The 23,438-nt window shown below is 50.7% G+C and overlaps 4 protein-coding genes across 4 annotated transcripts; 2 read left to right on the top strand and 2 right to left on the bottom strand.

The window, feature by feature from the left end:
* Positions 1-7,304: 7,304 nt before the first annotated feature.
* On the top strand, positions 7,305-10,105 carry sau (Golgi phosphoprotein 3 homolog sauron). Its single transcript, XM_003741050.2, has 6 exons — positions 7,305-7,493; positions 8,069-8,245; positions 8,659-8,790; positions 8,900-9,014; positions 9,125-9,499; positions 9,587-10,105. Exons 1-6 carry the CDS (start codon positions 7,488-7,490, stop codon positions 9,634-9,636), a joined length of 855 nt encoding a protein of 284 aa, XP_003741098.1. The 5' UTR covers positions 7,305-7,487; the 3' UTR covers positions 9,637-10,105.
* Positions 10,106-11,383: 1,278 nt separating this feature from the next.
* LOC100897336 (uncharacterized) lies at positions 11,384-16,884 on the top strand. The gene is made up of 9 exons (XM_029110854.1): positions 11,384-11,657; positions 14,163-14,306; positions 14,458-14,645; positions 14,732-15,002; positions 15,336-15,478; positions 15,564-15,747; positions 15,881-15,991; positions 16,120-16,236; positions 16,327-16,884. The coding sequence occupies exons 2-9, from the start codon at positions 14,178-14,180 to the stop codon at positions 16,381-16,383; spliced, it is 1,200 nt and encodes a 399-aa protein (XP_028966687.1). The 5' UTR covers positions 11,384-11,657; positions 14,163-14,177; the 3' UTR covers positions 16,384-16,884.
* A 113-nt stretch (positions 16,885-16,997) lies between these two features.
* On the bottom strand, positions 16,998-20,135 carry LOC100897192 (short-chain specific acyl-CoA dehydrogenase, mitochondrial). Its single transcript, XM_003741048.2, has 10 exons — positions 19,915-20,135; positions 19,614-19,809; positions 19,424-19,539; positions 19,195-19,324; positions 18,915-18,970; positions 18,724-18,820; positions 18,366-18,560; positions 18,034-18,218; positions 17,625-17,741; positions 16,998-17,524 (listed from the first exon to the last, which is right to left on the bottom strand). The coding sequence occupies exons 2-10, from the start codon at positions 19,798-19,800 to the stop codon at positions 17,408-17,410; spliced, it is 1,200 nt and encodes a 399-aa protein (XP_003741096.1). The 5' UTR covers positions 19,801-19,809; positions 19,915-20,135; the 3' UTR covers positions 16,998-17,407.
* Positions 20,136-20,661: 526 nt separating this feature from the next.
* On the bottom strand, positions 20,662-22,722 carry LOC100898926 (protein FAM136A). The gene is made up of 3 exons (XM_003741139.1): positions 22,543-22,722; positions 21,953-22,093; positions 20,662-20,853 (listed from the first exon to the last, which is right to left on the bottom strand). Exons 1-3 carry the CDS (start codon positions 22,627-22,629, stop codon positions 20,662-20,664), a joined length of 420 nt encoding a protein of 139 aa, XP_003741187.1. The 5' UTR covers positions 22,630-22,722.
* Positions 22,723-23,438: the final 716 nt, after the last annotated feature.

The raw sequence follows: 23,438 nt of genomic DNA, 5'->3' as shown, positions 1-23,438 counted from the left end.
AACCCGTGTCTGTGTTTTTTCTTGATCTCTCCGTGAATGGGAATCGCGAGCTCATCTATGGATCTTCCGAGGGGAGAAGAGACACTCGTCATTAAATGGAGGCTAACGTGCCGTCGGCGTCGACAATGAGGTGTAGACGTGCATCCTCGGTATCAGATCAGACCCCTCTAAGGAGAACATCTGTCTCTCGAGAGAAATGCCACCATTCGACCTGAATAGTGACAATTAGTCTGAGCCCCTCAATCGCAGCTCAGTCAGCACGAGCGACGAGAGTCGTTGGCGTGAAAGGGGAAGGTGGGGGAGGCGGACCGCTCCGGGCGCTATTTCGCCTGCCAGTTTCAGGGGCGCCGTTCCCGTACGCGGCAACCGAAAACAAACCAGGGGATTCCATATTGATTTGGCTTGATGAATGGAATCTGAGTTCGAAATCATTGGGGTGGGCCGAAATTTTCGGTGGTGGTAGGCTGCGAAACGTTTTTTTCCCGGAGGATTTCGCGTGTGGAATGGAATTCTCGAGAAGGGGCGACAATCCCGGAATCCGCCCCGGGCGCTACATTGCGTTACACTACGCTACCACGTTACGCCAGTGGCGAGAGTACGGAACGTGCGTGAGCCATCAGTGTCGCCAAGTCCTCGATCACTCCTGGGTTTCCAAGGCTTTCCCTCGATACACTCACGACGCAAAGGATTCTATCACCAGACACCAGACCACGATCGTCAGAGCGGGGAGGTTATCGCCCCTGGGCTAGAGGGGGGCGGATTCGTCCGCAGAGGACCCAAGCTAATTATTGCTCCAGCCGGCCGTACGAGATTCCGATGGATTCCGTCGCACTGCCCGTCCCTCTCTGAAGTGAATTCCTTAGGACGACGCATCCTCCTTCGGCCGAATGCCAAGAAATGGGTCCCAGCGGAACGGTGCGCATCGACGTGAGAAAATGCAACTCGTCTGTAAACCGGATATATATCTTCATTTATTGAATTCCATAATATACCTCCGCGTTTCTGTCAAGTGTTGCGCATCATTGCATCAGCGTCGGAAGAGCTGCGATTCGGCGCGAGAGTGCAGTCGGAGATCATTCGTTCCTAAAGTCTCTCGCCAGAGCAAAACTTCAGCCGATCGATGAAGCGCGCTAAACTCTTTATTACACCCCGTGGTTATTTACAGCTATTTTCATATGGCTAATCAAAGTTCATAGGTTCAATAATCTCACAATGTATTATGCGAATAGACCAAGTGTCAGTCATTCGTTGTTGGAGTCAAATCACTCGTTTTCCTGATGAATTCTTTCGAAAAACACGCACGCACACTCACACACACACGTCCGCATAGAAGTGCTTCCCCGCACATAACCTGAGGCTCGCGCTCGGCGAGCGAGCGATTAAGGGAATTTCATCACGTTTTGAACCTAGGAACTTCCATAAAGTCCAGGAATAAATAAACAAGAGTATGTGGAGTGTATACACGATGAAGTGATGACCACCGTCGAGCTTTACACGAGGAGACATGTGGAACAAATCCTCGAGGGTCCGATGCAGTCGGAGTGCCAAAAAGCGCCGCATCGTTGGCATGGGAGCATGGGCTGAAGTTTGCAAAAGCAACCTTTTGAGTGTTCTCCTCGATTCCCGTCTCGGAGACAGCATGGAGATCCGTTCCGTTGTTGGCCTTTCTTGCGTTGTTCCACTGCAATCAGGAGGTCTCTGCAGCTGAGGGCGCGGCGGCGTCTCCGATTAGAGTATCCGCTCGCTTGAGCTCTACATCGAGGAGGAAGAGGCGGAGCTACTAGACCTCCGGTCACGAAAGAAGCCGGCCGACCAGACGTGTCGGCGGCGTCGTCGTCGTCGTTGTTGTCCCCATCTTCATCTTTTGAGCTTGAGCAAATTCCAGATGTACTTTGATTATTCTGCTGCGAGTTCATCTGCTCGGTTTCGGGCCGCGAACGCAACGTCGATGGCGGAGCCGCAGCTCCAAGGTCACAACCCTCGTTTCTCGAGTCGGGCGGCGCGGGGGAAACTTCCTCGATCGTCGAATCGGATGCGGTTTCGTCGCCGTCGTTTGTTTCGAAGGCGGCTTGGAGACTGCTGCTGTCGATGTCGGTGTCCTCGTCGGAAAGAGTCGATTCTGACGATGAGGGTCGGGGCGAAGACTTGCATGGGTTCGTTTCTCCCCAAGCCTGGGGATCACCGACCGTCTCAGAGGTCCCCGCTGTCGTTGGAGTCGGTGACATCGCTGACAGCCGGTGCGTGGTCGAGGAGGCGAAAAGTTGCGAAAGATTCTCTCCCGGAAGTTCGCCCGTGTCTTCCGGGAGAGAACGCAAGTTTCCCGACTTCGATTCTATGGGTTCCGCAGCGCCTATCTTGTCAGATTCCGGTGTGGTCTCTCGATGGTCCGCCTTGTCCGCGAGAAAGGGCAATGCATCCGGCTTTTCCGCTTCGTGAACGTCAGGAGTCTCCCGCGGGTCGACCGCATCGATCACTTCCGCAGAGAGGGCGATCGTTGCGTCATTTGGACTAGCCGTCTTCCCCGGGTCGGCCCCGATTTCTCCGACCGAGTTCGTCCCGGAGTGACTCACCTCGTTCGCGTCTTCCAAGGCCCGCGTTTCACCCGTAGCCGGAGGGGGTCTCGGCTCCGGCTCCGAGTGATCGGAGCCACAATCTTCGTCGAGTATCTCACAAATCACACTGCCTGATTCATCGTTATGCGCCTCGTTTGGTTTGTCGATGCCATCGCCAGCGAATGGTTTCCGGAGATCATCCTCGAGCCCACTGGAACTCTTGGCGTCGATTGCCTCGTCCTCATCGTTGGAGTCGTCGTCGTCGTTCTTCGCAGGGACGTCGCATTCGGTTGCGGGCTTCGCGGTGATGGGTTCGCTTCCGTCCGAGTCGGCTCGAATTGATTCCTCTCTAATTTGTGCTGTTGAATCGCTTGATTGTTGTAGCCGCTGCTCTACTTCATCGACGACGCCGTCGTCGTCATCCCCGCTCCGGGCTTCCCCGGATGTCTGACCCGGAGAAGCCTCCATCGAAATATTTACAAACTCCGCTTGCTGTTTCTTTTCATTTGCACAGGGGGGCCTCTGTTCGTTGTGCTGATGATGATGGTGGTGGTCGTCGTCGTCCGTGTTCCCGACGACGTCGTCTCCTCCGGCTCCATCAATTCCTACTTCGTGCGATTTATATGATGACATTTCCGGCATTTCCGGAGTTGTTGCTTCCCGCGTATCGTCCTCTGAGAGCGCCGCTTCAATTTTCACTTCGATCTCGTCGTCTTCCTGATCGTCATCGTTATCGTCGTCGGCGTCGTTATTGGTGTCACCGTTGTTCTCGGAGTTGTTGGCGCTCACGTCGTCGTCATCGTCGTCTTCGTCTGCGGCATCCGCCTCTCGAACATTGGCGAGCCCGTCCACCCGATGATCGGAGTGGTCTCCTGTCACGACGTCGCCGCCGCAGCTTTTTCCGCCGTCCAGCTCGAGCTCGTTGTCTTTTTTCTGCATCTCCCGATCCTGCGAAACCTCGCTTTCTCCAGGTCTGTTATCACGATGATGATGATGATGATGATGATGATGGTGATGATGGCTACTCCGACCGCTGATGTCGTCCTCGTCGTCGCCCTCTTCATTCATCACAACGTCGTTATCGAATGCCGTCTGTGGCCGGCTCTCATCCGACAGATCGGTGGGGGGCTCTTCGTCGGTCGCCACTGAAAACATGAGCTCAGATCCGAAATTTTCGTCTATCGTGGTTCCCCCATCTCTCGACGGGGTTCCCATGGTAGACGTTGCATAAGACGACGTTGCATAGGAATTATAGTCGTGTATCCGGTCGGTCTCGACCAGCCCGACAACTTCATCCAACAACTCCTGGACCTCATTTGGAACTGGGAGCATCTTCTGATGTGGTTTCGCCGCGTAAGCTCTCAGGCGCTTCAGGTGCTCGTCCAGGGCTCGGAGTTCCTGTTCGAATCGAAGCTGACTTTCCCGGCAGGCCTGCTCGGATCGAGCCGACCGTCGACTTTGATGAAAATAGAATCGGATGCTTCTCCTGGGTATCACAAGTGGGCAACTGAGGAAACATTTCGCCGGTGCGAGACATGAGCTGGCGACTCGTTTAGCCGAGATGCACATCGACATGGGAACGAGATTATTGCATTTTTTCCGATGACTCGATGAAAGTGGTACACCGTGCTCGGCCAGAACACGGTGAAGGGACGAAGGATGATGTGGCAGAAGGAGCGAATATTTATTCTCCTCATCTTGTAACGCTTTCTCCTCGGCCTCCCTCTTCGCCTTGCTGCTAGAGGCGCTCGTCTGTAGCGTGGGGGATCCGTCTCCCGAAGGCACAGGGCTCGAGTCCGCCGTCGCTTTCGTCTCCTTGGAATCTCTCGAGAAGGAATTCGATCTCAGTCTCGCGGTCGTTTTGGATAGACCTTCGTATTTGGAAATATCTGCAATCTGACCCCTTCCAATTAGAGACGATGTCGATGCCGAATTCGCAACAGATGACAGCGTCAGGACTTTCGATACCGAATCCGTGGGAGAGACTGTTGCGATCGTGCTAGTAGGTGCCGCAGCATTAGCCGCCGCGGCGGCGGCTGCGGCCGCAGCTGTGGCTGTTTCGATAATTCTATCCTCTTCTTGTTTCTTTCGTTTAGAATCGAGCATCTTCTCATGGAGCTCCCGCATTTTCTGGAAGCGTTGTCTCTCCATGAGCGAGTTCTCATACGGCGACCTGCCCCACGAGTCTTCGAAATGCTTCATTTTCCAGGGATCGACGCATCGGAGCAGCTTTTCATACTCGGACTTGAGTTTGACTTGATTTTCCGGAGTCAGCTCGCCGTCAGAAAGTCTCTCTCGCCACTCTTGGCAAGCGCTCGCGAAAAACTCATTATTGAGAGCTGTTTCCATGTTTCCGTCGTTCTTCCGATCGACAGGAGGCAATAACGATAACAGCTTCTGTTGGTAGTTTTTTGGGAGCATCTTGAAAGAATGAATATTGAGGATTTCTTTGATATTCAATCCAACGAGTATCGAATCCGGGGTTTCGATGTCTATCGAAGATTTTCTACTATCCTCTAGCTGCTGTGACATGGACGTTTTCTTCTGTGGTCGTCGACCCATTTTGAGCCCGTACGGCTCGATATGACTGACGAGCATCTCTCTTAGAGTGAGGAAAGCTCGTTTGACGACAACTTTCGGAGCCGAATCGGCCGCTGACGAGAACGCAACAGCTGATTCCGGTTCTGGAGGGTAAAGGCTTTCGGGCGATCGGGGTCTGTTGAGAGAACCTGAACAACTTGCGTGAGGGGTTTCGACGAGACTCGACCTGTCATCTGAGGTGCGTTGAGGTTTGGGTCGGAGACTGCGTTTAGGTGCGGGTTCATCGCATACACTTTTTCTTTTCTGTGGTAGATGCACTGAGCCGTCTGGAGCGACGTTTTCGTTTGCCGTAGACGGAACTAGATACCGGTTGTGAGTCGTTTTCACGGCGGCAGTCGCAGCAGATGCTGGGGTCGCCGATTGTGGGTTTTCTTCTCCGCTGTCTTGAGATCTCGTCCTGCGCTCCTCGTCGTCCTCGGAGTCATCCTCTTCGGTCGTAACTCTGTCGACCGAATTCGACGACTGAGGTGGGTCGTTCCTCATGCCAAAACACACGACGTTGTGCTGTTCTTTACGCTTCCGAAAAAACACTGAATTCTGAGCACGACTGTGGGCTCGCAACTTGGACCTTAGACATTCTTTCGATCCGGAAGACATCTCTCAAAGACCTACGTCCACTGCACGGAGCGTTTTTGCCATTCAAGTGTTCATCGTCGTTGTCGTTAGGTTGCCGTAGCAGTAGTTGTTGTTGATGTGGTTGTTTAGAGCACTAACTCGGACGAGGGTATCCAGCTTCAGCTGGACAAGAAGCTCGGCTTCCACGCTTGTACGATTGTACGCCGTACTTTCCGTAAGTTCATACGAATGCTGGTGATGGCGTACAATCGTACTTATGTAATGTCTACAGGGAAACGCGTACAAAAAGAACGCGGGGTAAAATTCTGCAAAAATGGAATCTGTTGACGGGAGAGTGAAGACAATGATGTCGTGATCTTTGCTGAGACTCCGAGCACATACGGGCGGCCCCTCCGACTCTTCTTGGATTCCGGTTTTGCGCTACTGTGGTGACTCGAGCCGGAGGATCGCTGACGTTACCTTTCCGATAATTCTCATCCATCAAATATCCTACTTCCACATCAACGATAGCCGATGGCGAGTTGCGAGTCGCGAACCGCAACTCCTGGCTCAGGAATTGTAACTGTCTCAGTGAGTGAGTGAGTGAGAAAAGCTCTCCAGATTTTTCAGATAATATGAGCTCCATTCGGCTTTTGCATTCGGTCGAGAGTAGATGTAGCTTGAGATTCGGGTCGCATAGCTCATAGGGCAGATGTCTCTGTATGCCCTCCTCATGAAGACTCAAGTCGCGAATTCCTGAGGAAGTTCCAGCTCCGACCAGAACGAATCTTCAGATCGTTCAGACTCGAGAGGAGCGAAACTTCCAGCGTCTTTGAAACACCATGATCATTCTAACTTCCAGCGGGGTCTGCGGTATCGAGACTTCGGAATCGGTGTCTGAGTACGACGACGACTAACGCCCCGCATATCGGGGGAGATTTCATTGTGTTCTGGCTCCCGTAGGGTCGTTTCAGTCTTTCGCTCCGTTCCCGCCGCATGTACGGTCATACGACATAGGCACACCGAGAATCCGGTGCTGCCTCCAAACTTCGTAAGACTCGCAAATCGAATGAATACTATCGAGTCAATCGATTATCACTGCGATCGGTGCTCGTCGCGTACACCCGTACGGCAGTCATGTGTGTGTCTCGGCGGTGACGCGGCCGGCGGCCCGTGAAAGGTGGCCAATCTGAAGTCATACTCATCTCCCCACAGAATACCATGAGAGTCATGATTTGAATGTTCAAGAAGCGGGGACAATCATTTTCTTTGCCTTCCGGGGTCTTGAAAAAAATCGAGAGCCCGTCGGATCGAGGCATCCAGCAAAGATCATTCATGTCATTGTCTCCAATCTCCCAGACACACGTTCCGGCTCTCTGACTCTCTTATTTCACTTCGCATGCTCCTCACTTCTCGCACGAGTCTCTCAAAGACACTGAGTGCGTGTAATTCTTTTCAATAGCCCCAGCCCGCCCATCAACTTTACGGGGAAAAGGGCTCTTATCGTCTAAACCGAATTACAGCCCTGAGTGGGACAACAACCATCACATACACAATTCTGACACACACACAAACTTGCAGACACTCACGTTCACTACACACACACAGACTCTCGCACACACCACTACTGCTGCTACGGGATCCATCCGTTCGAAAAATGTCATCTGTTTAACACATACTGTCGATACAAGGAATCTTTTCGGAGTAGTTCGCTCAACAATAGTCGGTCGAGTGGAAGTGTCCTCATAGTCGCGAGAGCGAGTCTCCAGCTCCGAGAAAATGAATGTAAGCATTGATTCTGTCAAGCCACAGTTCCGAGTTGTAGGCATTGACGTGGGCCAAAGTCTCAAAGTCCCTGCCAAGTGTACGTTGTCATCGAGTCCTGAGACAAGGCTAGACGGCGATCGTCGTCGCTAGTCGCGTTCTAAGGGGGTCATTCGATTTTTCGAAGTCGAATCCTCTGGTTGTCTGTCAGTTTACCGATAACGTCTCGTGACAGTGCTCGGGGTTGTCCATGGGTCTAATTCGAGGACGGATGAGCCTAGATTCCGAATGGTGGCCTCTCACTGAATCGTAAACTCCGCCACCTGCTTTAGAGTCTGGAGCACTCAGAGCGTGTATGAGGGCGGGCGAGCCATCAGACGCTCAAAGATCGTCGTGCCTTCAATGTCCGGAAACTTTCGGATGATTGAGTCGAGTAACGGGTCGGCTCAGCGACGTCGATTGCGGCAGCGCCTTCTGCTGCGCACTCCAAAAACTTGTTATATCGTTCAGAGAGGCGGACCGAGATCCCTTGTACAGTGCTCCGAACTGGGAGGATTTTCGACTCGCCAAGTCACTGGAGCCGTGTCTTATTCCAGATGTCGCGGCCCGACGGAGTACGGAGACGTACGCCCGCCGTCAACCAAGCGAATGGCCAGAACAACGCCGAAGCTGACAAATGTCGAGACGACGACAAGAAAGATGATATCGACGACAAAGAGACGAGGATGACTTTAATGGAAGAGGTTCTGTTATTGGGACTCAAAGAAAAAGAGGTGAGCCTCTTCTCCATCATAGGGATCATCATAGTAGAGGTTCGAGATTCCGCTCGTGCTGGAATGATGCTGCGGTTGACGCGAGTCGCTCATCTCATCGTTGCCCTGCGATGCTGGGACGATGTCAGGTCACCTTGCACTGTGGGCGCTTTCCGCAGTTCAAATCCGTCCTCCTCGACATCGGAGGACCGGCTCTGAATGATATATGTGTATCACTGTTAGCCAATCATTTCGGCGCAGTCTTTGCGGTGTCAAATCTGTGCCATCTCGATCGTATGAACTCTGGAGACAAGTCTCGAGACACTTTGATTGATTATATCACTCAGATTACATTCCATGAAATCAGGGCTCGGGAAGGTTCACGTTTCCCCCATGAGCTCAGTCGGCGGATCCTACATGTCCAAACGTTCCAGGGTTACACATCGTTTTGGAATGACTGCATTTCATCAGGTTTGAGAGGTTGTATCCTTGTTGAACTCGGTCTCAGAGGACGAATCGATCTCGAATCGGCTGGAATGCGACGGAAGTCGTTGCTCATGAGAAAGGTTCGTGAAGCTCGAAACTTCCCTGCGCGCAAAATCTCTGGGAGACTCGTCCAGATTAGCCGGCGCTTCATGTATCAACCATATCGATGAACGATTTTCCCCTCTGCAGGTTATTGTCAAAAACGACGCACCTGTCGGCGATGTCATTCTGGATGAAGCCCTGAAACACATCAAGGAGACCAGCCCACCAGACACCTTACAGAACTGGGTCGATTACCTCAGTGGTGAGTGGGCGATGGTTTCTCATGGTGAACTCATTCCCAGCCTTCGCGTCATAAATTCGAAACGGAACTCCGTGAGGACCATCCGAATTCAAACGAGTCGCGTCTTCCAGGTGAAACATGGAATCCCCTGAAACTACGATACCAGCTGAGGAACGTCCGAGAGCGCTTGGCCAAGGGTTTAGTAGAGAAGGGGATTCTCACCACCGAGAAACAAAATTTTCTATTATTCGATATGACAACTCATCCCCTGGTGGATCAGAATGTAAAAGACAAACTAATCAAACGAGTACAGGACAGCGTACTCTCGAAATGGGCGAATGATATTCATCGGATGGAGCGCCGTCAATTATCCTTGCTCATGCTGTCACACGCGTCCGACGTTCTGGAGAACGCTTTCAACCCCTTGTCAGATGAAGATTACGAGATGGCCATGCGAAGGGTTAGGGACCTCCTCGATATGGATTTCGAAGCTGAATGCGCGAAAAGTGAGTATATGTTCCGAATTTTTCGGGTGGGTCATCAAGTTAATCATGCGCATCAATTGTTTAATCAAAATTCCTTCCTGTTTTCAGGCCAGTCATGTGATATCATGTGGGGCGTATTCGCCGCCTTCGTCAAGTAAGCTGTGTGGTCGATGTCGGGGGCCTTCTGAGGGTTGAATATGGGGATCCGTGCTTTTGTTGACGAATTTTCATCTCATCAACCGCAGATATAGAGAGTTTCCGCTTCAGTTTAATCAGGAAAGAGGATCAATCTTGTATCTCTTCGATTGAAGTCGGCCGGAGCCATTTGCAGAGGGGATAGCGACCTGATAAAAATAATTCCCAGAATATTCCGAGTTGTACTACTGCAATATAGGGGTCAAAGAAACGACAATGAAATAGATTTTGACGAATGATCAAACTGATAATGGCAAGGAGATAGTGTACATATGCTGAGGGGGAGTTGTCGGAACGTCGCAGATTGGAAGAGATATGCGATTCGTATATTCCTAAAGGTATACCACATCGGTCACGACAAGCAGCGCCATATGGGTTTGGTGTCTCCGTGTAACGAGCTGTCCGAAATAAATGAGGATATTGATGTTTCGTTCTTGCTGTGCTGTGTCCTGCAGACTTCAGTCTTCATATGGCAAAATAATGAGAAACTACCGATGATCAAAACGAGCGACGCTGTTCTCCCTCGGATAGGGACCTCTAGATTGCCAGGGTACCAACAGCCGCAATAGAGAGGATGAGGGAGCCCTGTGTAACGCACGTGCTGCTTGAGACATTATCATGACGGCATTCTTGAATCAATGGAACCCAGAGCTGGCCGCGTGCTTCCCACGAGTACCCTCTCCGAGGGGGAAATAGACCTCCTGGGGCTCCTGGGGATACTCTGCCCGCATCCCTACGAACTCGCGTCCCTGGTGTCTTCGAAAGGAATTCTGACTGGATTATCGCCGCGAGAGCGCTTCCTGATTTCATGGCAGGTCCCGAGAGGCTTCTAAGAAGTGCCGCGTTGGAGTTAAGCTTGGAAAGAAGTTCCGGTCGACTTTCGCGGCTCCTTGGCTCCGACCCTGCGCAGGCCCGACGGGAGTCAGGAGGCCCAATGCCGGGGCGAGCGCCTCAGACAAAAAGCAATTGATTTGTATGAAATGCGGATTGTTTTTTTCACGGTATCGACTCGGAACGTTTCTTACCCGATCAGCGGATTCACAAGCCCCCACCCGGAACACGCGACGTGACGATCCTAGACTCCTTCAAATGAGCGACCAAGCTGTGCAAACGAATCTCGGTCTGATATACTTTACGAATGCCTGAGGGCTAGGGCGCCGGAGCGCCAACAGTTGGGATTTTCGAGTCTTTCATGCGTTTATCGGAGCAGCGAGCTATTCAAAGCGAACTACTGAGTACGTTCTCAGTTCCTGAATTGAGTTGGGATCCTCAAACTCTTTTGAGACTGAGAGATTGTTCCGAACAAAGGGTCCGGAAGCCTCTCGGAGAATGTCGTTCCCAGTCTCCTAGTACGGATTCTCCAATCCAAATTGTTTACTGGTTGAACGAATGATCTGCAAAGCTTAGAACCCATAGACTCAAGAATCGGCTATTTTTGTTCCCCGAGGATCCTCATTCCGGGTCAATCTCACGAAAACCGGCTACCATCCGACGTGCGTCAGTATTGCGGAGTTGATGAAGAGAAACATTCATTCGTCGACCTATCTATCGTACTGCATGGAGACTCAAGATCAGAATCCAATTGTTATATCAATATTTCCGATGTTGCTGGATGCTTTCACCGCTGGAATACCCTCTCTTAGGGGCCCTCCACGAGAATTCGACGCATGCGCAGTCCATCCCATAGAGCTTTGCTCGGTGGTGGCCGTCGTAGCTATTGAACCGACCAACACAACAGACGGAGCCAGCAAACACGGAGAATCTCAAAATTCGAGTGTGATTTGCTTCAGTGATGACTATTCAACGACATTCTGCCAACGGCCTCGTGTTTATTTTGTGCTATCGCGTCTAACGGATTCCCATGAAACGTTCTCCGCTTCCGTGAATAGCACCTCAGTAGTTGCTGCACCCGGTTTGTCTGTCGAGAACTTGGTGGACAGTCGTGATACACGTCGTCTTTTGGAACATTCCGAGCTCCTGATCGGTATGTTGTGGTGACAGTTCACGGATTTTTCTCGTTTCGAGATCGCATAGGCAGATCTGACAGTTGTGAGAGACAGTGGTCCGGAGAGTTTGTTGAGAATTGGGGAAATTGTTCTATATCCGTATGACACTCTTAGCCTTGACTCTGCGAACACGTGCCGAAAGCTACAACTGTCATTTCGAGATGTCTGAATCATAACCCCTAGTGAAGCAGTGCGGTTCCCAGGCACTCCTGACGCCGCGAATTCGAGCCTTGAAGTTCGGAATTCGACCTGGCGCTTCGATTGGACAGCTGGAGACTGGATGGATACCGAAAGTCTGGTGCTAGACGGGCAACTTTCCGTACGTCATACTCGAGAAATTTCCCCGCCGAGGATACCTCGAATACCTTCTAGTAGATCTCCGTTCAGTTCTCGAGATTCCCCTGAGCCGGACAGGTTATCCTGTCGAGCTATTCTGATTCGGGGCGTTTTCCTCCCGTGTCTCCAGCACAGTGCGCTACCAGCGATTTATTGGTAAATCAGACGTTCCAATCATGGTTCGATGCGCTCCTGCTTCGTTTGACAATCATCCGTATCCTGTGCTGGAGCCGGCATATCTTCTCAGATTCATCAATATCTTAGAGCGGGCTGTACGTCGGGAAAGAACAGCTGATCCCAGCTGAGCTTTAAAGATGGTGACTGTGGACAGCTGAGGGTCTACTCTTTCGAAGATCAACCTGGAGTCCTTGTCTATCTGAGGGGGTAACTCAACATCCGACTGGCCTCAAGGTTCTTGACACGCATTTCTCGCCCTTTCCATCTACGGGCCGTCAGAGAATGGCTTTCCTCGAAGTTGAACGCTTCAATGGCTCAAAACAATAGGCAGTGCTTATCGCCCTCGGCTACTCAAAACGTCGATCTCACCAGGAGCCATTATTCACTTCGCTCGCCATGCATGGGGTATGGGGAGAGTTTCGTCACCAGAACCCAAGCAATAACGGCGAGGGGAGAAATCCTAGTCGTCGGATGGTGTGATCATTATTCATCATCTTGCTCTCGCCAAGACGGAGAATCTGTCCCTCTCACCAGATTTCTGAACTCTTGCTGGAGTTGCTCCGTCTCCCAGGCACCGGCGGAGTCGAGGGTTCCAGAGGGGATCCTGTGGAATTTCGGAGGAGGAAAAGTCATCCGCTCATTCCACCGGATCAGTCCGCTGAAGCAAACCTTGAAGTCGACAATTGCTCCAGAGGGGTACACATGGAACTACATAGCTCACGATTATTATTCGCGATTCCGATCCGAGATGCTTTAGGGGCTCCACTACTTTCGGGAACAATCGGTGAAAAATTGTCCCCTGGAGTTCCAGTCATTTCGGGCATTCCCGACACGGTCACAGTCTAATTTCAAGCGTTCCGTGCGGTCGTTCATCTGGTCGGAACAATCGTGCTTGTTAGCTGAGCGACTCGCGTCATTTTAAGAGCGTCGTCTACACACGGTCATGCTGAAAGCTCCCCCATATTTCCCTTACCCTAAGCGTTCAAAGCGTATTCTGGTGCGCTTGTATCAGATCATCGGTGGAGACTCCGGAGACCTGGGGAAATTCTAGTTGATCACTCTGGGCTGGTTGACCTAGTGAGTTTGGTTGAGTGCGTCTTGACAACACTGGACTACCAGAGGAAAACTTCATGATGCGTCACCGCCCCGGCCTACAGGAGTTGGCTATGATGCTTCGGAAATCTCAGGTTTGGAGCAATTTTTGAGTACCCATCTCCCGAAACGCTCCCCAACCGAATCCATGATTGAAATGTTTGTCGAATCGATCGAGATGATGCCGAATGGCATTCGCGGGTTCATCTAAGCGCTCGGTTCTTGATTTCACTGAGCCTGGTCGCAGATCGGTGGCCGAGGCTATTCGACTAATCGAATGATCGAGGATGCTTAATCGCGCAGATTTTACCGATCCGATGACGTCAATCACGCGAGCAAAAGTCTGTGTACAATATGCCTTGCATTCATAGCAGAGTGGGAACCCAGCATGCTTGCAACGTCGGCGTACACCGTTGCTCGCGAAAAATTGGCGGTCGTCTGTACGTGGTGGGCACTCAGTCGGCGACGGCTTTGATCGCTATCCTTGGAATTTTCTTACGTGGGCTAAAAGTCGGGTTCGTTCCTCGTCGACTGTAGTTGGGTGTTTTTGAATTCATGTATGTGTTAACGGGGCTCGTTTCTCGGCCGCCACTCCATCGTCCATTCGGACCGGAGCGCTGGAGGAATTTCGGACTATCCAATGGATTCCCGGTAGCCGGGAGAATGATTCACAATGAGCACCGATTTGGGAACTGATTGTCTCAAAACGATTTGATCCTTGAGCCGACGAGGGAAGCCGTCCCTCCGTTCCCGCTACGATTCGGAAGCTTCAAGTTATTGAATCACTACGGCTACAAGTCGTATTCAAGCGAGATAATTAGCTTGAAGCATTGGACACCGAAGGCTCGGAGCTCACTCAGAATGTTTCCTCATTCCAGTTCCGGACAACAAATATGACGGAGGCCGGCGTAGATCCTTCGGTCCCAGATTTTCTTAATCAGAATACGAGCGAAGCTGGACCAGAAGTCGCCCTATTCAACGGACATCCCGATACGCTGAATTTCAACCAGAACTCTTTGCCGGTAAGTCCATGCAAGTTTGAATGCACGGAAATCGTCGACGCCGTGCCACAACAGAAATCCTCGTAATACTGACCAGGCTGTCGCTGGGAAGCGCATACGCATAAGTGACTACGGCGATATTCGATAATAACTAGCGGTGGCTTTTTCCCAGGACGATCTAGGGCCCGTCGGCTCATATGATACGAGGACGATTACAAAGCAGACATTTTCGAGATTACAAATGAATTCGAAGTTCGGCACATTCACGAAAAAGACTTGCGAGAGCATCGAGAAGTTCCATTCAGAGATGAACGGTCTCGACTCGGACCGAGACGCAAGATCCACCGACAACGGGTTGCCGTGAGTATGAACTCATCGATGATAGTGCCTTTTGGGATTGGAACTTTCAATTCCTTCAAAAACCTAATCAAAGCATTCCTTTGAAGACTTCCGAATACTGTGGAACGTGTGGACGGCTCGGCGATCTCTAACGGGTCCACCAAAGAGGAGTCGAAATTCCACAGTCATAGAGCTTCGCGTCCGTCGAACAACGGTTCTACATTGAGTCAAGTGAGTGTTCAGCAGAACCAAGCCAAACCTTCTGCCTTGGTGTCACCGATGATGGCTCTAATCACGGGCGTCGGTTCGGATGGCCAAGATGTCGATTCACAAACTGAGAGTGCGCTAACGATTGACGCCAAGGTACACGAAGATCAAGTGAGTGCAGAAACGCCGTGTGGCCGAACTCGCATCCTTAGGCATTTCGCGGAATGAGCACACTGCATCGCAATCGTTGACCGCTACGGGGTTTGATCTTAAAATCTGCATCGGATCGATTGCCTCGGTGGACGCACCCCGAAGTGCATGCCGGATAGTTCTTGCTGCGCCTGGCAGAGATCGGATCGACTGCTTGTCGTTTCCTCCTTGGTTGAATGAACTTTGATTGATTGATTGATCAGCATCAGTCCGAGCAGATTTTTTCCGTTTGACCATCAGGTTGTTTCCCTATCCCGTTCAACTCAGGAGACAATTTTTTTCACCATGCTTCAGATCACCACCCTCCAGGACGAGCTCGAACAGCTACGGATACAGTTGAACGATGCATTGGCAGAAAGAGACCAAGGTGTCGCTGCCTTGAGAGCATACGAGGAACTCTTGAAGCGAATCAACGAGAGCAATGCAAAACAAAAAGGGTACGGAGACGACGCGTATTCCTACGGAGGACGATGAGCGAATCTCATTTCGGGTTCGGAAACTCTTCAATCCTCTGATCCACAGGTCTTCAGCATCGTCGCTGGGTAGCGGGTCGTCTCCTCAGAAAGATGCCAATGGCGCCGATGTTGACAAACTCAAGAAGAAGAACTCCATGCTGGAGAAGACTGTGGACAACTTGGAACAGACTGTGCAGGACACCATGGCGAGGATGAATGAAGTCAAAGACGTCAACCAGGAACTCAAAGTTGTAGGTTCTCGTAATTGAGCAAGGCATCCGTGAAAAAGCGTGGTATATTCGAGCGCTGCATGTGAGCTTTGTTTCATTCGATGTCCGGCTGTGCGATACTTCTGTCATTCATCGAGCGTCCCGTCCCCTTCAGGTCCTCACCGATCAACAAGACATGCTGGCTCAGTACAAGAGCACGATTGAGCAAAAATCTTTCGAGTACCGGGATCTCCTGGCGAAGCATGAAGCTCATATTGATGCTCTGGTAAGAAATGAAGTTGAGAATTTCCCTTGGGGAGGAATCAGGCCGCCTTCGTGCTCACTAACTGCCCTCAGGAGATCGGTGCTCGAATCTCGTGCATCATTGCGACTAATTGATGGATGCCGTTCTAGGTGACCGAGCACAAGCGGGATAAGGCGCTCCTCGAGAAGCAGATCACTTTGCTCAGGGCCGAGGCTCATATGAAGAGCCTCGACAATGAAAGACTTGCTTCTGAGTGCCGCATCAAGGTAGGAGCGGACAATCGCCCGGCTTCGGGGTCTATGTCCTTCTATGAGACACGACTGTAGGCTCTGGATCTGATCCGGTGTTTCTTCCAGGGTGAACAATTGGCACGGATGACAGAGATGCTCAACGAGCTTCGGCAAGCTTATTAGGAGTGAGCATTCAGTGAACTCGAAGTTCGGAATATCGTCGACTCCATATCGAATCGCTTCCGAGAAGAAATATTTTATGGGGAGCTCGGCTTCGTAATGAGACGATCATCCTGACGAGCACTCCGACTTAGTAAGCGGAGCTGTGGCCAAAATTATTTTATGTTTCTTCCTCGAAGTCGCTCGACATCCCCGACCATAGAGCTTGGCGCCCTGCGCGGATCTTTTAAGGGTTCAAGTCTTGAAGTGGACACTAGGCTTGGTTGAATTCGAGCGATCTGAGGAATCGAATTGTACGATACTGTCTCTATATCTAGAAGGTTTTATTGTAGGCGCCCGGTCCTTGTTGAGAGGCTCTCATGTTTGTGTGAATATATCTTTTCATTAGAAAAATAAGCCGAAGTTTTTATGTGATCAATCGAGAGAGGTCTTTCCAATGGTGATGGCATCGATGAAGACCGAGGGATCCTGGTGGTCCATGAAATGAATATCATTAAACGCGTATACGAGGAAGTTCACTAAGGAGTTTTCACTTGTTCAGTGCATCGTCTTCTGACGACATGTTGTCGCTATTCGAAACAAAGCCTCTTAAGAGAAAGCTCTCGTTAGAGTTCTGCTGCTTGTTTATTCAAATCGCCGGGGCGAAATCGAGTCTTGCAGAGAATTCCGTTGGTCAGGAAAGCGAGGAAGATGGCCAAAATACTCCTGAGCAGTTAGGGAGGCATCTTCCGCAGGAATTCAGTGAAGGCTGTCGACGAGGAAGAAGTCGAGCTGAGAGTTAACAGATTGGAGGCTCAGGAAACTGTGGTCTCCGACATCTCGCCTCCTAGAAGAATATTTGAGTAGCTCCAGCCCCATGTGGAGACATTCAACAGCTCATCGCCTCTGTTTTTATCACGTCGCGAACGAAGATCATGCTGAGGAACGCTCCTACCGGCGTAGAGTCTCCGTATTCCTCCTTACATTATCTTAGAAATTATTTGCGTTGGGCGAGATGGCCGAAGGACAGATGTTCGGGGAAGTGACCTCAGATAGCATGTTCTCTCAGGAGATGATTCGCGATCACAATACGTTGAATTTCGGAGGTCCCCTCGTAGATCTCGGTGATGCGGGCATCGCGGAAGTGTCGCTCAGCTGGCATGTCCTGGAGTGGCGCCGCAGCTCAGTGTCAGAGTCGATATCTACGTCAGGCTTAGTGGACTGCTCGATCGCCATCTTAGCGGAGGGAATGAAGGTTCGCTCACCTTGACGTATCCCATACCGCCCAAAATCTGAATGGCTTGGAAGGCGCAGAAGTTGGCAGCCTCAGAGGCGGTGAGTTTGGCCATGGAGGCTGCTTTCCCGTACGGAACGCCCGAATCCTGGCAATGAGATATTCGATCGTCACTTGAGATTGCATGTATTGAACTTCCAAAGACGCACCGGAGCGAACATCACATCGTGAAATGAAACCACCCATAGGTAGCATCTGAGGTGGACAGCGTCTTCTCCGATTCCGACTATTAGGGCTTCTTGGCCGCCATGAATTCGGGACTAGTGTTCTTTGCCAGCGTGGAATATGGGAGGGGAGAATCGCGTCCGGATACGAGTCCCGAACGAGCACGAGATATCAAAATGGAACACTCCGAGGCCACGAGATGATGTTTCATTTACCTTCAGATATGCGGCGTACCATGTCATGAGTCGCGCGGACTGCAGCTTGGTTTCCATGTCGGCAAGTTTAAATTGTATTGCTTGTAACTTGCTGAGTTTTGTGTTGAAAGAGCTCCTCTCCTGAGCATAGCGCGCAGCGAGGTTCAGTGCCGCCTGTCCGATGCCCAGAGCTTGACTAGCTATGCCTGGTGAAATATTAGACAGGAGTCAAGGCTTTATTAATTACCGATTGTGAAGGCCCACATCGAATAGTGGAAATTGACCTGGAGCTTACCGCGGACGAGGCGAGGAATCACTCCAAATTAGCAGAAATCGAGCACAAGGAGGCTCACCTATTCGACCCCCATCGAGGGCCATCATGGCAATCTTGAAGCCATCACCGTCGCCACCAAGTTGATTCTCTTTCGGGAGCGCAACATTTTCGAAGACGAGTTGGCCCGTGGAGGACGCGCGAATTCCGAGTTTATCCTCGAACTTCGGTCGGGATAGACCGTCTGTTGGCATCGGAACGAGGTAGCAGTTGACCCCTGGAAAATCCAGGAGAGATGGAGTTCTGAATCTAAGTACTACAGCCTCCACATTACTACAAGTCCTCGATTATAGCATGTCATTTGCTGGGAACGACAGAGTAGTCTTTTTGGTTCAGCCCCGCTCTCCTTGATCAGATCATCACTCGTAAGACCTAGAGACCTTTATGCTTCTTGCTTCGATCCGCGGACGCGAATACCACGGCTGCCTCTCCTTGCTCGGCGTTCGTTATCCAAGCTTTCGTTCCATTCAAGAGAATCTGCGGATATGAAACCACCGATGCATTCATCAATCGCCTCTTGTCGTCCCATCTGAGCTGATTGCAGCTCGAGTATAACATCAATCAGCTGTACCTCGTCGTTCCGTACTGTCGCTGTCGTCGCGACGGCTCCGGCGTCACTCCCGTTTCCTGAGAATAAGACTCGGGTTGAGCTCGCGAATATCTCGAAACCATATGGAACCTTGGTCCATAACGGAGTTCGGGCGGTGCTCTTAATTATGACTAGGGCGTTCAATCTCGAGCAAAGCACGAAACATGCATATTGAACTCGGAATAATCTAGGACCAAGCTTCACGGAGTCCTAGTCCTCATGGAACATGAGGTACCTCTCACCAGAGAAATCACATCCCTACCTGGCTCGGATAAGGCGTAACATGCAAACTTTCTGCCATTAGCGAAAGGTTTGACGAAGTCATCGATTTGTTTCGGCGTCCCCCATTGACTGACGACTGCCAAGTATAGGTGCTGGACCGCCATTATAACCTTCGGGAAAAAGCGTAAATTTGAAGAGTCTTGCTCATCTTAACGTGCCAAGTTCTCTAATATAGAGCTAGACCTGCGGCATGATGATCCGGGACCTACCCCCGTGCCGGCGCATGCGTTCGAGATTTCTTCAATGGCAATCGCGTATGACAGCGAGTCGAAACCGGAGCCACCGGCTTCTTGCGGAATATGTATCGACATGAGTCCGAGATCGCCTGGGAACGAAACGATAGCTGAAGGACGTACTCCCCAAGCATCGATATTGTTCCACCGCTAGCGCCTGACTCACCCAATTTTCCGAGGATCTCTCTCGGGAAAATTTTATGCTCGTCGTTTTTGGCAGCAACAGGTCGTACTTCCTCATCCGCGAATTTCCTACACGTCTCCTGGAGTATTCGATGATTCTCCGACAATCCACTGAAGAAACTCCGCGCAAGGGGAATGTTCCGCGATCGAACGAGTCTTCCCAACATCATAGCGGTTCCCTATGGGGGATACAAGGGAATCAACAACCAACCTGCACCTGAGCAGAATTCTCAACGAAATCGCCAACCTGGAAACGACTAGGCTTCCCCGATTGCCTCCCTGACCTGTGCGTGGAGAGTGACGTTTGGAAGATGACCGATCCCCAGAGTTGGGTGTCCAGAACACTGCTTCCGATGGAACGATCTCGTCGACTTTGGCTCTGTCGGCTTTCGAAGAGAAGCTCATGGATCTTCGCTTGGTCCGAGGCCTTGATACTAGATGAGTAAAATGATTACTCGGCAGCTATCAGCGAATTATCAGCGCCTAGAGCATCATCACGCAGTCTGGTCGAGAAAAATATTTGCGAAGCAGCAGACGCTCTGCAAGTGCAGGAGGTATGCTTTACCGGCGTCGGAAAGACTCGTTATGATTTCTGTGGTCGAGCTTTCGAGAAGTGATCCGTGGGTAAAGAGGACTTGAGAGGAGAATGACAGCATTCTACGTGAAGTGAGAAAGGGACGGCACCAGTCGATGGGGAGCGAGCCTCTAGAAGAAAGTGGACACTCGAATCAACACATCTGACAGGAATCAAAACAGATATGCACGACTCAACGGCTACGCCCCGGGCCGCATGCGTCAGGAGTCAATTGACGAACGTGACATCGAGCGATGCGCGAAGGGATCCGAATGAGGGGCTCAGTGAGTCTGTCCACCTTATAACTCGTGAAGAAGAATTCCGAAAGAGTGTCCTATTGATCGGCATTTATTGACAGTTCCCTCATGGTGTAATTCATATCTAGATAAGTCTAGTCCACTATGGCGACAGCGTGCAAATGCTCACAACAGAATGTTCACGTGTAATCACGGTCCGATCAAAATGATGTGAGCAACTCCTTCAAGCGCCTCAGCATGGTGGGTATTCCGTCAATGTTCTCGTCCGCGCACTTGACTATACAGGAATCGAATTGTTTGCTGTACTTGTCGACGTCGGCTTGGGTCGCCTTCACCGGTATCGTGTCCCGCATATCGGATTCACATTTCTTCGCGCACAATTCCAGTTTCCTCTGCAATACAGTATAGGTTGAGTTTTATCCAGGAAGAGTCTAGGAGTCCAAGCATGATGATGAGGAATGCGAGATATTTGACTATTTGTGGACTCTGCGATCTCCAGAACTCGATCTAGAGCTGAGGTGAGCTCAAGGATAAGTCCCTCGGAACGCATCCGACAGCCCTTCTACGATTGGAGCAATCATGGCCTTAAGATCAATGTAGATTTTGTGGAGAAATGAACATCACTCGCTACCATGTAGAAGATTGTACATGCTTAGGGCACGAAACGCTAGGAGGAACGGTCCGAGAACCTCAAGACCACGAGGACGATATGTCGAAATTCTTATTGTTAGAAACCCACTGTTCTCTTCTGAACGAATAAAACGCCATATATTCGGGATCAATGTTGCCGGGGCTCGGCCGAAGGAATCGCAGTGCGATCCGCCCCGGTAATCTGATATTTGCCGATGAGCGTTGGGTGGAACGTATCAATGTCCATCAATGTTTCAAGTTTTTGCGTTTCGGGAGCGTTATTCCACATACTGAGCTCACCGAGACCGGGTCGGCTCACTTGGCAGAGAAGCGATGCCGTGAAGCCGGTCGGTGAATTCGACTGCCGCTCGGAACGGTGATCGTAATATTTAAAGTACTCCTGAATGCGATCGATCGGGCTGCCGCCCCCTATCACGAATCTTTCCGGAAAATTTCCCACATATCTAGCGTTTTCTTGAGCATCTAGTTCGACATTGTCGCCGGTCAGAGTTCCGCCCCAGAGCAGGGCGTACCAATGCCCCCCGTCTGCGCGCTACCGCGTGGAAGTACCTAGATCGCCGTTATGGGTTCTCATACCCGAGGACGCTCATAGGCACACGATCAGTGTGACCACAGGACTCCTGACACAAATCATGAAGACCACACGACACACGATATCTCTTCGGAACTATCTCTATCAATTATAATCTAATTATAAAATAATTATAACAATTATAATATAGACCCTATAGTCATAATACTTAGTATGGCCATCAGACGTCTCGATGAATAAAGAAAACGATTATAATCAATAATTATTTAATTGGCCTATGTCGCCTGATGTGCTTCGGGAGAGCTCACCTGGAAATGACTGAACTCTTTCGCGATGATTCCACGGATTGAAGTGAAGCTATCTTGACAATTCTCGATACAGTTATGAACTTGCTCGGCTGACTTGGTGCTATCGTCACAGCATTTGGCAGCACAGAGGTGCATGTCACGCTGGGGAGTAGAAATAATGAAGTCAGCAGCGCACAGGTCAGATACGACTGTCGTAGGGAAGGACATACTCTCTTCTCGACGACGACGGAGGTCTCATCGACCGCGCCGTGTACAGCTGTTATGCCCCGGGTTCTGAAACGACGTATGTCAATCCAGGACGGCGAAGGGCTATCCACCGCTTCCCGAGATGTCCTCCTCACCTCCCCAGAGCAGATACGATCCATTCGGCGTAAACAGCTCATGTGCGTATATGATCGTTAAATTCACGGATCGGTCTGAGATCGTTCCCGGACGACAACATCGGTTCATTGCCCGTTCTTCCCAGAAGAGCTGACCCTCTCGTCCAAACCGGAGGAGGACGAAGCATCCAGAACAGCAGTGAGTGGAACGAGAGATCAGTGCCCCGGCGTGAACTTGAGCCTGATAAGGAGCGAGTTCCAAATTCTTACCTGCACTCTGCGAACTTTCGCTTTGTCTATCTCATCGAAAGCATTCTCCATGGCTTTCTGCACTCGTTGAGATGCATCTGCAGCCATGCTGACTTCGCGAGAATTACAGGGAAGATGCGGAGAACTTTTCCACTTATCTGGAATAGAATGCGCGATGGTGGTAACTACAGGAGTGCCGGTTCCTTAGAGCAGACCACTCGAGACCGAAAATAAACACGCATGCTCTCAGCGGGAAGAGTTGGCTGTGGCGAGGGGGCCTCTGAGCCTCAGAGGCTCTGACAAGTAAACATTCTTTTTTGAAAATGAAAATCACCAGGTTTGACATGCTTTTCTGAAAGTTTCCGAGCCCCGAAGCAACCCCGAGTCGTTTTTCCCTGCTGTCCTGCATTTCGTACCCCTCCCCTGCAGGCTCCGAAACCCGGAAAAAACACCATTTACATCGAAATCCGGGATATTTTGCTCGGATATCAATGGGAATGGGTCTTTCCGAGCTTCGAAGCCTGAGGAAAAAACATTTCCATCAAAATCCGAGAAAAATATCCCGGATTTCAATGTAAATTGTGTTTTTTCCGGGTTTCGGAGCCTGCAAGAAAAGGGTATGAAATTCAGGACAGCAGGGAAAAACGACTCGGGGTTGCTCCAGGGCTCGGAAACTTTCAGAAAAGCATGTCAAACCTGGTGATTGTCATTTTCAAAAAAGAATGTTTACTTGTAAGTTCCGAGGTGATCCGAGCAATATTTCCGGAGCTAGACCGGTTCTCATGGGGTCCATGGAGAAAAATCGCCTCTTGTCTCGCGTCGGCCGAAGAATGTTCAATTTTTAATTTTTAAATTAATTTTTAGAAGTTGCTATGCAGATATTTAGGTGTGAAATTGTCTCAGGAATCCAACGCACT

The sequence above is a fragment of the Galendromus occidentalis genome, unplaced genomic scaffold (assembly GCF_000255335.2).
Source record: "Galendromus occidentalis unplaced genomic scaffold, Mocc_1.1 scf7180000077121, whole genome shotgun sequence".
Classification (NCBI taxonomy): Eukaryota; Metazoa; Arthropoda; class Arachnida; order Mesostigmata; family Phytoseiidae; genus Galendromus; species Galendromus occidentalis.
Note: the sequence above shows the minus strand (reverse complement) of the source record. Positions and strands in the feature narration are given on the sequence as shown.